Here is a 15,704-nt window from a genome sequence, read left to right as displayed (position 1 = left end):
TTTCGCCCTTTGACGACTGTCCAGCTGCTCTGGTTTGTCTGTCGGGCGGCCTGGTTTGAAGTTTCAGATTCAGCTGTAGCCCGTAGAGCCATTGGTTCTTTTGGGTTCGCTGCACTTCTATTGGGCCTCGGCTTTTTTGAGGGAGTTTTCCTCTGTTCGGAGGCGACTTCCCTCGACCGCTTGGGAGTATTGCTACCTACTGTAGCACTAATGCTCGCTGCCTTAACGTTTTCGCCTACTTTGAGTGGCGTGGTCTGCACCTCACAGTTTTTAACCGAACGGTTGCAGAACGCTTCGGCCGTCTTGTGAAGGCTGACCAGCCTAGCCAGCTCCTCTCTCATTAAGGCATTTATATGCCGCTGACCCCCAAATAAGGCAGACAGACCCTCTAGTGTAGCTCCTATTTGAGCTAACGCTTCTTTTAGTGACTTGGGTGCCTGGCACTCAGCCACTGGAGCCTGGTTAGAAGTCGGCGGCTGCGCCAACACCCTCTGTTGTTGCTGCGGCGATCGCTGCAACGAGGAACGACGCGCAAAAGCTTGCAGCTCGTCCTCCATCATGGCATCCATTTCTGCTCCGACTACAACGGCGTGAAGCCTGTAGTGGGCAATGGCTACTAAAATAATCTGAGTTTACAACCCGCAGTCACTTAAACTCAACTTGACTAAAGCGAGAGCCCGAAAGTATGCACTACTTTTAATAACTGCTACTTCACTCCAGCAGCTAGGTTGCTGTCTTTGCTAAGGCTTAGCAACTCACCAACGTTAGTGAGCAGCTGATTGCCCGATGCAATTTCCAGCACTACTAACAGCTGTTAGAGTGAATGCACCTGAGTTTTCTTATTGCGCAAGTGTGACGCCTAAAGTAACAAAATTTACGCGCCCACAAAAGACAAGGAAAGGAAAGAAGCCCTGACGCCAAAACACTGACGCTATCGCCCCCCCTCTCTTGCACCACCGAATTATACCGCTTGGGAATTCCACGAACCGCCGCGCAGTAAGTCTCTGGTAGTTTTTTGAGGTCGCTGGGTACGCCGCGCCCACAGCAAACACGTTGACTTCAGTTCTTTCCACTTTCACAGGGGAAAACACAGTTCAAGCTATTGTCTACGATGGACCACGATGACATCGACCGCACTCCGTGAAAACGCAACTCGAACTCCTGTGTATGCGTGTGTGTGTGCATGTGTGTGTGTGTTTTTTTTTTTTTTTTTTTTTTATACTCATTCACGAAAGTGAATCAGTATATTGGTTTTGTGCAATGTCCGTCTTGCTGTCCGTCCGTCTGTCCGTCTGTCCGTCTGTCCGTCCGTCCGTCCGTCTGTCCGTCTGTCCGTATGAACGCAATCTATTTCGGCGCTATTGAAGCTAGAGACTTGAAATTTGGAACACATACTCGTGTATATCTCCGATTTATAGAGTGTTAAAATTTTCCCGATCCGCCCACTAGGGGCGTGGCAAATCGGAAAATGCATTTTCCGATATACCAGAAATCATGTTTGTTGAAGAGCTAGAGAGCTGAAATTTGGTATGTAGGTCCGCGTTGACCACTCAAGATCACGAGCTATGGCGGATATATCTACGCCCATTGGGGGCGTGGCAAATCGGATAAAACTGTATCTCCTAAAGTTGTAAACCTAGAATGCTGAAATTTTGCACGTCAGCTAATGGTATGATTTTATAAAGTCTGAAGATAAATTATAAGTCTACGCCCGTTGGGGGCGTGGCAAATCGGACCTGAAGATATAGTGATTTTTTAAATTCTCCTATATTTTGGACACTATTGATGGCAGAGACCTCAAATTTTGTATATATACTCGGACTGATCACCCAAGACCAAAAAGTTTTGTCGGATATATGTCCACCCACAGGGGGCGTGGCAAACCGCAAAAGTTTATATCTCCTAAAGTATAATAGCTAGAAGCTTCAAATTTGGATAGTTGAGTTACTGGTAGCCTCCTCTATCGATTCCCCAAAAATAATTTTTACGCCTCTTTAGGGGCGTGGCATATCGAAAAATACCCTGTAATTTTCACATTTTTTGAGGGTAAGCATTCAAACTTTGCAGTTAGGGTACCGTTATCTCTTTCTAAAAACTGACCAAAAATGAGGTGTCTACGCCCAGTTGGGGCGTGGCAAATCGGAAAAACCTGTATATTCTACAGTATTAGAGCGAAACTTAACTACTAAATTGTTGATGGGATGTGAATGAGTATTCCGCAGTCGGTAACGCCCGACTGCAACGTTCTTACTTGTTTTTTATTCATTTATTGACAAAATTATATAACAAATTGCAAGTTGCGTGGTGGCTAGGATAGCGCGCGGTGCTTGCGGGACGGCCGTAAAGCATTGCTTCGCAAGCACTATGCGCTACCTTAGCCTGGGACAGCTCGTCTTCTCAGTCGCTCGACTCTGCGGAGCTCCATCATCACTGTGGCCGCGAAGGTGCTTGTTAGTTCCCAAGCTTCCTCCGATTCCAGCATGGCGTTGACTAAGTTGTCCGCTCTGATGGAGCGGCCCACTGCCTCTTCCAGACGACGCCTCTCCTCCAGGAACCGTCCACATTCGAAAAGAATGTGGTTGGCGTCTTCCACATGCCCTCGCTCGCACCAGGGGCACTCGTCAGATTCCTCGTGGCCAAAGCGCTTCAAATAGCTCCGAAAGCATCCATGACCCGAGAGGATCTGCGTAAGGTAGAAGTTAACCTCGCCATGTTTGCGGTTAACCCATGGTTCAAGCTCCGGGATGAGCTTGTGCGTCCACCGCCCTTTAGCTGAGCTATTCCACCTTCTTTGCCATCGTGCGATGCTGTTCGCCCTGACAGCGTTGAGTCGCGTAGGCCCGTGCGAATTCCGCTCCACGGCTTCGGCGACCAAATACTCCAGTGGCACCATACCGGCTATGACGAGCGCCGCGTCATCGGAGATAGTCCTGAAAGCGCAGCTGACTCTGATTGCGCTCAGCCTGTAGATCGCGCAAATGCCTCGGCTGTAGCTCGGCGTTGCCATCGCTCTTGCCCATGTTGGCGCAGCATAGAGAATGACAGACCTAATGACGCTCATTAGGAGGAGACGTCGTTGCTGTTTAAGTCCCCGCGTGTTAAGCATGATTCTCGAGAGAGCTCTACAAGAATCAGCTGCCTTTTTATGCACATATTTTAAGTGCTCGCGGAAAGTTAATCTTGTGTCTATCGCCCTCTTTGACACAATGGTGACGCTGCCGATCTTTATAGCGGGATCCCGTCCGGCCCTGGAGCTGTGTTGGTTCTACGACCTCGGAGAACTACTGATATTTCTTCCTCTGTAACTAAAACAATTTCAGTGCTCGTTGAGCCCTGATCAGCAGACTCGGACTCAGGGGCGTGAATGGAGCTTAAACTTTCTGGAAAGAGTGTTTCCACAATCGATTAAAGCTCCAGACGATCCGTAGGCTGCACCTGTCTACCTGCGTATAGTCTTTTAACTACTATCTTATATGCCCTGCCCCAAGGGTCATATTCGGCTGAGTCGCACAACTGTAAAAAACATTCTCTTTTGCTTGCCCGAATGGCCTTCTTCAGCTGTCTTCTAGCTGCCTGATAAGCTAACTGTTTCTCAAAAAACGTTGACCTACCGCGAGCCCGTTGGTAGCTTCTTCTCGCCTGGATGCATTTGCGACGAATGTCACCTATTTGCGTATTCCACCAATACGTAGGCTCATGTTGTCGCGTGAACTGCTTGCGGCGTAACATGCTGCTATTGCAGGCACTCTGTATTTGGGCTACCATTTGGCATGCTCTGGCCTCAGCATTACCAATTTTACCCAGAGACTGAATGGCCTCTGAAAAGACCGCGGGATCAAAAGTATCTAGCCGATACGACTCCCTCCACAATGTTGACGCCCTGGCAGGTGTGGATCTCGTAGTCGAGCAGTCTCGACTACAGCTTTCTTACTTGTTTTTATATCCGTTTATTAACAACTTTTACAATATGCGTTTAGGTGTGTTTAGGTGGCTAAGGGTAGCGCACGATGCTTGCGGGACGGCCGTAAAGCATTGCTTCGCAAGCACTTTGCACTCCCTTAGCTTGGGACAGCTCGTCTTCGATAGATTCTGCGAAGCTCCATCATGATTGTGGTCGCGAAGGTGATTATAAGTTTCCAAGCTGCCTCCGCTTCCAACGTCACGCTGACCATGTTGTCCGCTCTAATAGAGCGGCCCAATGCTTTTTCCAGACAACGCATCTTCTCTAGGAAGCGTCCACATTCGAATAAGACGTGGTTGGCGTCCTCCACCAGACCTCGTCCGCACCAAGAGCATTCGTCGGTTTCGTCGTGGCCAAAGCGCTTCAAGTAACTCCGAAAGCATCCATGTCCCGATAGAATCTGTGAAAGATAAAAATCAACTTCGCCGTGTTTGCGGGTTATCCATGGCTCAAGCTCAGTGATAAGAGTATGTGTCCACCGCCCTTTAGTTGAGTTGTTCCACCTTCTTTGCCATGGTGCAAATAAGGCAGACAACCCTTCTAGCGTAACTCCTATTTGGGCTAACGCTTCTTTTAGTGAGTTGGGTGCCTGGCACTCAGCCGCTGGGGACTGATTAAAGGTCGACGGCTGCGGCAGCGCCCTCTGTTGTTGCTGCGGCGATCGCTGCTTGCAGCTCGAAATTGTATAAAATGCATATAAGTATACATAAAAAATTTGGAGACTCTAGCTTTGTGTTTAATCGATAACAAAATAACTGGGCAATTTATCGATATTTAAAGCAAAACTCGATATGCGCGTGATATACACGGACCTAGGAAAAAAAATTCAAGTCTCTAGCTCTTATATCTTCTGAGATCGACGCGTTCAAACATATGGACAGACGGACAGAGCTAAATCGACTCAGCTCGTCGCCCTGATCAAGAATATGTATACTTTGTGGGGTCTGCCTCGCCTCCTTCTGCCTGTTACATACATTTCAACAAAACCATTATACCCTGGTTTCCCATTGAAAATGGATTCAGGGTATAAAACCAGTCAATTAAATTAATTAATTCATTTAGCAAATCGAAATTGCATTTACGATTACAGCGACCTATTTTTGAAGGCAAAGCAGTTAATGGATTATCAGTAGATAAAGTGGGGTGACGAATATCTGGTATACAGAAAGGAGTTGATCGACATCAAGGTTCGATTCAAATGATCAATTGTCGGAATAAAGCAATTTGCATTACAAATAGAGGACCAAGAAGTGTTAGGAATATTAAAATCACCCAACACAAGAAGAAAGTCTCTATCATTTACATGTTCATAAATTTATTTAATACAAGTTACATATATGTATGTTGAGCATAAACTTGTACATCAGAAAAGGGGGATATATGAACGTGTGATAAATAATGAGCACGATAGGAGAGTTAATTTAAACCTTATGACCCCGCATCATGAAGGGATGAAAAGATAAAGATTCAGAAAGGATATGGGTTTAACAACAATTAAAACCCCTTCCTCCTTACGCATCAAACGGTCAAGTCTATAAATAGTGAACAAAATCTCACTATTAAAAATATTTTGACTTAAGCATGTTTATCAGATTGAACACTAAAACTATGCAAGAATAGATTTTTAAATTTAGAATTTAAGCCACGTGCGTTTTGGTAAATAAGGTACTGCTGAGAAAAGAATTATATAATATTTAGTTATTTGGTCCAATGTTTGATGATGATTTTAACCGATAGCAGTTAAAAATACACCTAATTCTGCCTGTTATACACATTTTATACCTGGATTTTACATTTACAATGGATTCAGGGTATAAAAACAGGTTTTACTCAGTTTATAAAATCATACATTTTTTTTTGTCTGTTTGAACTGTACCTGCATTCTATATGATAAGTTTCATTCGACTTCCTACCCTGTCTATAAAAAATTGTACGTACATATACATATATTATCGGGACATATTGTGTGCAATCTACCCTAAACAAGCTAAGAATGCCCCCTAAACAGTTAGCTGTAAATATTGTGCCTTATTTGAGCAACAAACGAAGTCTCTTTATAGCACAGGTATATTGAATTAATTTAGCTGAGCTAATCTAATAAATCCATAATATGCAGATATTTTATAGACCACAGAACAATGATTTAATATATTTGGTAAGTCTACACATTTTACAATTACAAATGACTCATTTGATGCAGGGTATACAAATAGGGGTTGATATAGGGTTATGTGCGACGCTTTTGTCCCTTCGGAAATGGACGGTGGTCGATGTCAGCTCGTTGTTTTTCGGCTCAGTCCACGAACAGGTACATATGTATATGCATAATGTAGTATTTTTAGCGGTTCGGTTGACGCCTGTTTAGTAGTTGCGCAGTGGCGTCAACATTTGGGGTATAATAGGGATAATACGTTAGTTACCCGTTTGGTCACAAACAGGCTGGGTCACTGAACTTTTCTGACCATTTGCGTGTAGCCAACAGTCACCTGACCGCCCGTTCACACAATACATTTAGCTTTCATATATGACCAATATTCCCGGTTAGGAATTTTACTCAATATATATATGTATATTTGGTTATTTTTTTGTATGGCTACATATAGGGGTAGCAATAGCTTGCTGACCAGAGAGACAATAGGGTACACAGGTGTAGTCGAACTGGTACAACTGCAGTGTAATTCAAGCAGCTCGTCTGAAACAGTATGGTCGAAACCTTATAATATTCTTTTCGTTCACGTAAACTAGAACAAGTAGTATAGTTTAAATAATGTCGTGATATATACCTACTCATTTAAATAAGTTAAGATGCTTACACAAATTCTACATTTGAAACTAGTGTTGTCTGTAATGTAAATACTTACAGACATGTAAAAATAAATATCATATAAATAGCATTCTTTGGAGTGTCAGAAAAGTTAAAAGTCATTTGTTTCCGGGTTACTATCCGAATTACTATCTATCTTCTCATAATGTCGTTTACTTCATTATTGAATTATATAAATGGCCACAACTGATACCGAATTACTCACAACAGTTTTTCCTAATTATGCCTGTTAAAAAGCTTGCGAAACACTTAACACCATAAACACATTAGATCCACAAAAAACATACATACATGTATGGATCAATTTATTAATGAAGTGAGTTTGTATCAATATGATTGTACAGCTAATCGTGATCAATGAAAAATAATACAAATAAAAGCATATAACAAATACTCGACTCCATATGTGCATGTAATTCCCCGGCTTCGAATTACATACACATGTAGTTTGTGCTTGTTTGCGATTCAAATACGATATTGAAATAAATATAATACAGATATTTATTAAATTAGATATTTAAAAAATGGTTATTTTCTTCTAAATAGCATATATTCATTTCATTTGTTTTGTCTTGTATTTTTTTTTCTTTTTTTTTTTGCTATATATACATATACGTTTCGTAAAAGTTCCCCTCAGCCATCATTCAAAATGGTGTCCATACGTCTTTTCGGATTCGGCGTCCAATCAGTTTCAAATACTATTCCACCCTTTTGGCGGCCAAACGATGAGTCGTGCAGCCAATGCCGTCATCGGCTTTCCATGTTCTCTGAACTCCAAAAAAAGAGCCAATGGAGTATTAGTCAAGAGCCGACTAACACAACGAAGATAACCTGTATCCATACGCACACACATATATTTTGCTCACTGTGTTCCACGGTTCATCCCTCAGGAGTATATTATGAGTGAAAGAGAGCTACAATAAGAATTGGTTTTCGAAACTAATGCGTGACATATTGCTACTAGCAGTAAAGATATCCGATCGTTGTTAAGCTAAGTATTTCAAATCAATCTTGAAACTTGGCGTATTTATAATTCCATAAAAAAAAAATAATAACAGCTTGAAATGTAAAAAATTGTCACATAAATCCTCGCTAGAGACTTGAAAGCCTTGAAACCTTCCTTCCCATTGCGTCCATGTGTGCCTGTGTGGGTGTTCGTGGGGTGTTTCTTTTGTAAGCAGAAAATGAGAGAGGAATTAATATACTCATTCACGAAAGTGAAATGAGTATATTAGTTTTGTGCATGTCCGTCTTGCTATTCGTCCGTCTTTCTGTATGATAGCTAGAGACTTGAAATTTGGAACACACTCTCATGTATACTCTCAATTCATAAAGTGTTAAAAATTTCCTGATCCGTCTACTAGGGGCGTGGAAAATCAGAAAATGCATTTTCCGATATGCCAGAAATCATATTAGTTGATCAGCTAGCTTAAAATTTGGAATGTAGATCCGTGTCGATCACCCAAGATCAAAAGCTATGGCGGATATATCTACGCCCGGTCCATTAGATCTGGAGACTTCAGTTTCATTATGTATATATATTTAATGGATACGAAGATTTTGTAATTTACAGCTTTTGGATACTACGCTCCCTTCGCCCCAAATTTCTAAAAACACGTATTCAAGTACTACTATACACACCTTGAAACATTATTATTATGTTCTAAAAGTTTCATTAAAATAGTCCGTCTACAAAAGAAATTATTCAACAGTTCTCATAATAAGTACTTATAATAAGTTCTTCTGCCCACACTGTAGTGCAGCCCAAGCGCAGACTTTGCTAACTGCGCAGTTAACCGAGCTCATGGTTATGCGTGGACGTATTTGTATGTATGTGTGAACGTATTTTTGTTCAGGGTTCTCCTAGCTCAGCACTCTCGACTAAAGCACTCTTATTTGTTGACTTTTGTTAAAATAATTATTATTGTATTGTATTAATAAAACACCTGATCAGCTCAGAGTGACAGTAAAAGACATTACTTAAATCTATCTAATGAATATATTAGACTAGAACTTTTGAAGCAGTTTATATCTAGCACAATGGTATTTTAGTGAGTATTCAGGGCGGGGAATTTAATATTTTTAACTTTAATGTAAATATTTTATTATGTAAGTAAATGATTTTTTTATTAAATTAAATTAAATTTTGAACCATACTCAGTGCTTTTTATACTCTGAACCCATTTTCAATGGTAAATCATGGTATAATGGTTTTGTTAAAGGTATGTAACAGGCAAAAGGAGGCGTGGCAGACCCCATAAAGTATATATAATCTTGATCAGGGCGACGAGCTGAGTCGATTTAGCTCTGTCCGTCTGTCCGTCCGTCCGTCCGTCTGTCCGTATGTTTGAACGCGTCGATCTCAGAAGATATAAGAGCTAGAGACTTGAAATTTTTTTTCCTAGGTCCGTGTATAGCACGCGCATATCGAGTTTTGCTTTAAATATCGATAAATTGTCCCGTTATTTTGTTATCGATTAAAAACATTATCGAAAATCAGCTATAAAATTAGATCTCCTACATCTTTAAAGCTAGAGTGTCCAGATTTTAAATATATATTTAGATGCATTTTATACAGTTTCGATTTTTATTAAAATTACCCCACACCAAACCCTATATCCTCCACTAACCTGTAAGTTTGTGAAAGGCGTATTTCAAATACTAGAGACTTGTGCTTTGGCAAATGTATGCTTATCTATGATCTTATCTATGATCTTCATTTCATGAAGATAGTTCATCGACAAGAAAAGTTATAAAATAATTAAATTTCCATAGTAATCCCACACTGCAGTCTCTGCGTGTTATGCATGCATGCCTATGTGTCTGTGTGTATGTCTCTTGTGTAAGCAGAAGAACGCGAAAATTTATTGAAATATAAATTCTTAGGTTCAGGGGATTTCGTAGTCGAGAAGTCTCGACTAGAGCGTTCTTACTTGTTATACCCTGAACCCATTGAAAATGGGAAATCCGCGTATAATGGTTTTGTGAAAAGTATGTAACAGGCAGTATGTAACGCAGACCCCATAAACTTTATATATTCTTGATCAGGGCGATGAGCTGAGTCGATATAGCCCTGTCCGTCGGTTCGGCCGTCCGTCCGTATGAACGCCTAGATCTCAGAAGTTATAAGAGCTAGAGAGCTGAAATTTTGCATGTAGATTTGTGTATACAATACGCAGTACAAGTTTATCATATATTTTCGATAACTCATCCGAGAGTGCTCGACTAGATACTACCCTGAACCAAACTAATAAAAATGCCCATTTAGTATGGCTAAAATTTCAATTTGATGTATTTAATATAAATGAAATACAAAACTTATTTTCTAAAATATAAAAATATTTTGAAACAATTAAAAATAATAACATAAGTTGCACCGCTCCATTGAGCGTCACGCAACTACTCACTACGCCACCTCACTTTCGGAAGCCGCTTTGGCAAATCTCAAATAGATTCACTTCTGCAGCGCCATCTAGCAAAACTAAACCATGATGCTGATGTGATTCTAAGAATCTGCTAGAATAACCAAACTATTAAAAACGCACATTTAGTATGGTTTAAATTTCAATTTCGGTGTATTTAAAAATATAAATTAAATAGAAAACTCATTTCTCAAAAAATAAAATATTTTGAAACAATTAAAAAAATTAACATCAGTTGCACCGACCGAGATTCAAACCGCGACTTCTCGATCGAGCGTCATGCCGCTACTCACTACGCCACCTAACCAAACTTATGCATACTCGTATATACCATAGGCAGTACAAGCTTAGCTTATTTTTTCGATAACTCGTCCGATAACTTTTTTATCGAGAATAATCGAGACATCGACTTGGTTTTTTCTGGAGACCTCAGATTTACTGTATATATACAGTTGTATTTTGTAATTTACAGATTTTGGATACCACGCCCCCTTCGCCCCCAATTATAGCGTGTGTTTATGTGTTATAGTATGTATGTATTTGTTTTACAGAGCAGTCTAGCCCAAAGGACTCTTACTAGTTTTGAATCGTATTTTAAACATTATTAGCGAATCTACATTCAGAATAGACAGTTTCTAGAGTGAATCTGATATTATACAATTAAGTACACAACTTTTACTATGGCCATTTTTTAACAGATTGACAAGGAAATATGATTAGCTCGAAAACAAATCTTGGAGGAAACGATGCGCAGATCTCTGGATACTTGCGTATCGCAAAAACTCCAGAAATTGATGATTCTGACGAGGAGCGTGAGTTAACAAATTTAAATTGGTTATTACGTAATCAAAATCTGACATGGTCAAAGACAATTGATGCCAACTCCGAGGATGATATCAATATTCAAGCTGGCAATCGGAATCTGACTACTGAGATTGAAAGTATTAATCCTCAAAAGATATTAAAACCGTTAGAACTATGTTCTTCGAAAAATTCAGCAAATAAATCTTTTATCCGAAACCTTATCAGCTGCCCCGAATCCAGAAAACAAAACTCATCAGTATTGTTAAAGCGTCCAACACCAGCGGAGAGATACGATATTTTTATTAACAAAATTAAAAGGTAATGATCCAGTTATACATAGACATTTACGAACACATATTCATATATTCATATTCACATATTCATTTATTCATATAAAATAACATTACAGCGATTTGGCAGAGTATGAAAAATCTGCTAATATATATAAGACAGATGTAACTCACAAGCCACCATTTAACTACTCCCATATTATTGGGATGGCGATGCTCGAAAACGGACGGGTTACACTTCAGCAAATTTGTGCATGGATTGAGTCAAAATTCGCATTTTTCCGAGTGCGTAAAAAATGGAATGTGAGTATAAAATTAACTTAAACCAAACCTACATATTTAAAATGACAACTCACGTTTATCCCCATTAACTAAGTGAGTAGTATATTATTTTCTAACATATATTATGCAGGGTAGTACTGCTCACCATCTGTCCGTCCATGTCCTTGGGACTATTTCACTAGAAACAAAGCTAATGAAAACTGGGACACTACCAAGTGCAAGACAACTCATGAGTCGTAACGAAATACTTTATCTGGTATATTAAAAACACTATTATTTGATTTTCGATTTCTGATATACTTTATAAATTAGCTAATTAACTATTGTATGAAAAATTATATATATTCCAAAGACGGTCGCTACCTACTGCAAACTTTTGCTTACAATAAACCCTGCTTCGTAAATAACAAAAATGTATAATTATATTATTATAAGGACAGAATTCGCATAGTTCCCAAACTACGTTTATTGCACATTTAAATATGTACTTCTGACTGAAATTCATATACAGTTGGTAACATATTGAATGTCAAATTTTTTTTTTTTTTTTTTTTTTTTTAGAATTCGATTAGGCATAATCTGTCGTTGCATCATTGCTTTCGCAATCGTAAACGTGAGGAAAAGGGCAAAGGAGGCTATTGGGAACTAGGAGTGGATCTAAGAAAATGTGATAGAAAACGGATAAGAAATCGCAAATCAACCAACTCAAAGTCAAAGCATTCATCGCCAGAGACTAAAAACTGTCAAACTCTTTTAACAAAATGCCAGTTGGCCAATTCGAAAAATGCCGGAAGCCCTCAGGATCGGTCTCCAAGCCTGTCATCACATTATATGCTGAATGAGAAGCCACAACCATCTAGTCCTACAAAAAATAGTGCTGAATACGATGTACGATTGGATTGCCTGACCGTAACTGAAGTAGAGGTGGGCCTAGGTGGTGGGCTGACATTATCAAACGGTTCACACGATCGTGACGCCCATTTTCTATACCCAGATTCCTCATTCACACCTTCTTCAAACAATGAAGCTTTTCTACCGCATCAATATGAGCTAGGCACCATTATAATTAGCACCACGGGCATTATCGATGACTCTTCGTGCATAAATAGTATAATCAATAATAAGTTGGACTGTTCTAGTATGGTGAGATTAAAATTTAACTATATTATTAATAATAGTCTTTCTATATTTTATTATAACTATTATCTTTATTTAGATCTATACCGAGGATGACATTCCAACAGCTAGTGAAAATGTTATCATATCGTCAAATAAAATGGATTCCAATAAGGAAAGTAATATAGCATTGGTAGCACCTATCACCTCCAATTCTGAGATCACGAGCAATGTTCCCATTAATTATGACTGCTCTAATTTTCGACCATACATTGACTGCATTGACGAGTCATATAATTACCTACATAGCAATGAGTTAAATCGCAATGAGGATATTTTAGATAACCTTCTGGACGACTGTGCTAGAGATTATTGAATGACAAATATCGCCAAATAAAAATGTAAACTTCTTCTAATACAGTAATCAGTTGACTTCATTTTCTTACATTATCTATTAATACCTCAGAATCTATTATTAATACAATCAGGTACCCTAATAATGTTTGTAACAGGTAGAAGGAGGTGTGGCAGAACCCATCATGTACATATGTGTATACATATATTCTTGACCAGGGCAATGAACATCGTATTTTTGAACGCGTCCATCTCAAGCTTGATATTTTGCTTCCGAACCTTAAACCTTACATACAATAAGTTTTGAAATTATATCTGGTATATCTTTACAGCTGGAATCTCAAATTTTCAAAAAGCGTATTTAAAATACTAGAAATGGGCAAAACAATTGAGATGAGTTATCACAAAAATATGATTATTGAATACACGTGTACTTTCATCCACCATCCAATATTTTCGTAGCCAAAAGTTGTGCAGGGTAATAAAGTAAATTTTTGTTCAAAAATTTGTGTTCTAGATGCTTAGTCCGAACACATATGTTATATAGCTAGTTGTTGTGCATACCAGCTTTTACAGATATGCTTATTGAAGAACAAGTAGGAAAGCTCTAGTCGAGACTGCCCGACTACGAGATCCCCTGAACACTTCGAGCAACTGATATTTCAATAATTATTCGCACATGCACACACACACGCGCGCACACAGCCATACGCACGCACGCATAAACACGCATTGGCTGCAGTGTGGGCTTACTATGGAAATTTAATTGTGTAATAACTTTTATTGTTTTATTTTATTTATTGGATGGACCATCTCATGATTCCCATTGAAAATGGGTTCAGGGTATAAAACAAAAATAATTATGTCTTCAAGCCGAATACGGTGGGCGTTGCTGCCGGATTCTCACTTTAGATTTATTAGATATACATACATCACGCACGTGTGTGTTGTTACTGTGCTCTGGGTGCTAGATGCGCAGCATTTGCACATTTTACGTATGAATACGTATTGATATTTGGGCTCGATATGTAATGCAGAAAATCACATTAGCTACATTGGAACTAGAAGTGGGCATGGGTCAATATTTTGCAACCACTGACGAACGCCATGAATACTTCACACAAACTTCTTACAGAAGACCTTACTTGCCACATATCGTTGAACGGCGACTGAATTTTTCTCGCAAATCTGGAATCTTATCAATCAAGAAGGGAAATGAGAGGGCTCTATACACTACACAAAAATTCCCAAAAATTGGAAAAACAATTGCAATTGACTAAATATTTCATATGTATATATGTATGTACTTTATATAATTTCCGTTTTCATTAAAATGTTATAATCACAATCTGAAAGTTTCATGAAGATAGTCCACAAAAAATGTATTAAGCAATTAAGTTCCCGTAGTAAACCCACATTGCAGCGAATAGGTGTTTATGCGTTCATGCCATAGCTTAAGTCTCTAGTATTTGAAATACGCTTTTTACAATTTTGCAGTGAGGGGTGGTTAATTCAATAAATTACATATAAATGTACATTTCAAATTTGGCGACTCGAACTTTCAAGATGTAACAGATATATATGTATTACTGATTTTCGATTTTCCAATAACGAGAAGAGTTATCTAATTTTTTAAATACTCTCGATATCCGAACGAAACGAATTTCAAGTCTCTAACTCTTATATCTTCTGAGATCGACTCGTTCAAGTATACGGACAGACGGACACGCGGACGGATGGACGGACGGACAGATAGACGGGCTGGGCTAAATTAACTCAGCTCGTCGCCCTAATCAAGAATATATATATTTTGTGGGGTCTGCCAGGCCTCCATCTGCCTGTTAAATTTAATTCAAGAAAACCGTTATATCCTGATTTCCTATTTTCAATGGGTGCAGGGTATAAAAACTGGTTAATTAACAAATAAGAGTGCTCTAGTCGAGACTGCTCGACTAGGAGATACCCTGAACCCTCCAAGCTTATATTCTAATCAAACTTCACTTCTTTTGTGCGCACATACATACACATGCAACCACACGCACGCATAAGCCCGCACTCTGCTAACTGTGCAGTAAGCAGCGACTGCGCTTGGGCTGCGCTGCTGCGTGGGCAATATTATGAGAATTTATTTCTTGAATAATTTTTATAGAAATACAATCTTAATGAAATCTTTATAGCGTAATCATATGGTGAAAATGTGTGTACATTCCAAAGCACAAGTCTCTAGTACTTAAAATACGTTTGTTACAAATTGGGGGCAAAGGGGGCGTGGTATGCAAAATCTGTAAATTACAAAATGTTTAGATTTTTCGATTATTCTCGATAAAAAGTTATCGGATGACTAATCGAAAAAATATGATAAACTTGTACTGCGTATGGTACACACGAGTATGCATGCCAAATTTCAGCTCTCTACGTCTTATAACTTCTGAGATCAACGCACTCATGCGGACGGACGGACAGACGCACAGCGCTATATCGACTCAGCTCGTCAAGAATGTTCAAGAATATATATACTTTATGGGGTCTGCGATGATTCCTTCTGCCCGTTACATACTTTTTCACAAAACCATCATACCCTGATTTCCCATTTTCAATGGGTTCAGGGTATAAAAATATTTTGTCTCGTCATATAGTAAAACCATGTAGTG

The 15,704-nt window shown here is 39.2% G+C and overlaps 1 protein-coding gene across 3 annotated transcripts; it reads left to right on the top strand.

The window, feature by feature from the left end:
• Window positions 1-4,999: 4,999 nt before the first annotated feature.
• LOC6585841 (meiosis-specific transcription factor mei4) lies at window positions 5,000-13,231 on the top strand. 3 transcript variants are annotated; one of them, XM_032733028.2, is made up of 6 exons: window positions 5,000-6,661; window positions 10,906-11,329; window positions 11,421-11,604; window positions 11,714-11,839; window positions 12,145-12,726; window positions 12,800-13,231. In XM_032733028.2, exons 2-6 carry the CDS (start codon window positions 10,920-10,922, stop codon window positions 13,073-13,075), a joined length of 1,578 nt encoding a protein of 525 aa, XP_032588919.1. In that variant the 5' UTR covers window positions 5,000-6,661; window positions 10,906-10,919; the 3' UTR covers window positions 13,076-13,231. The 3 variants fall into 3 exon arrangements, with proteins under 3 accessions (XP_032588919.1, XP_043863038.1, XP_002011466.1); XM_044007103.1 differs by lacking the exon at window positions 5,000-6,661 and having other exon boundaries at window positions 10,699-11,329; XM_002011430.4 differs by lacking the exons at window positions 5,000-6,661; window positions 11,714-11,839 and having other exon boundaries at window positions 10,702-11,329; window positions 12,800-13,228.
• Window positions 13,232-15,704: the final 2,473 nt, after the last annotated feature.

The sequence above is a fragment of the Drosophila mojavensis genome, unplaced genomic scaffold (assembly GCF_018153725.1).
Source record: "Drosophila mojavensis isolate 15081-1352.22 unplaced genomic scaffold, ASM1815372v1 contig_151, whole genome shotgun sequence".
In the NCBI taxonomy this organism is placed as follows: domain Eukaryota; kingdom Metazoa; phylum Arthropoda; class Insecta; order Diptera; family Drosophilidae; genus Drosophila; species Drosophila mojavensis.
This window is presented reverse-complemented; position numbering and strand designations above follow the sequence as displayed.

What these genes read in the sequence shown, in the direction of transcription:
- LOC6585841 (XM_032733028.2), top strand. Translation starts at nt 10,920, where the DNA reads ATGATTAGCTCGAAAACAAATCTTGGAGGAAACGATGCGCAGATCTCT. An exon ending in GAGTGCGTAAAAAATGGAAT is followed by an intron (nt 11,605 to 11,713) that starts GTGAGTATAAAA and finishes TATATTATGCAG; the next exon opens with GGTAGTACTGCTCACCATCT. An exon ending in AGTTGGACTGTTCTAGTATG is followed by an intron (nt 12,727 to 12,799) that starts GTGAGATTAAAA and finishes ATCTTTATTTAG; the next exon opens with ATCTATACCGAGGATGACAT.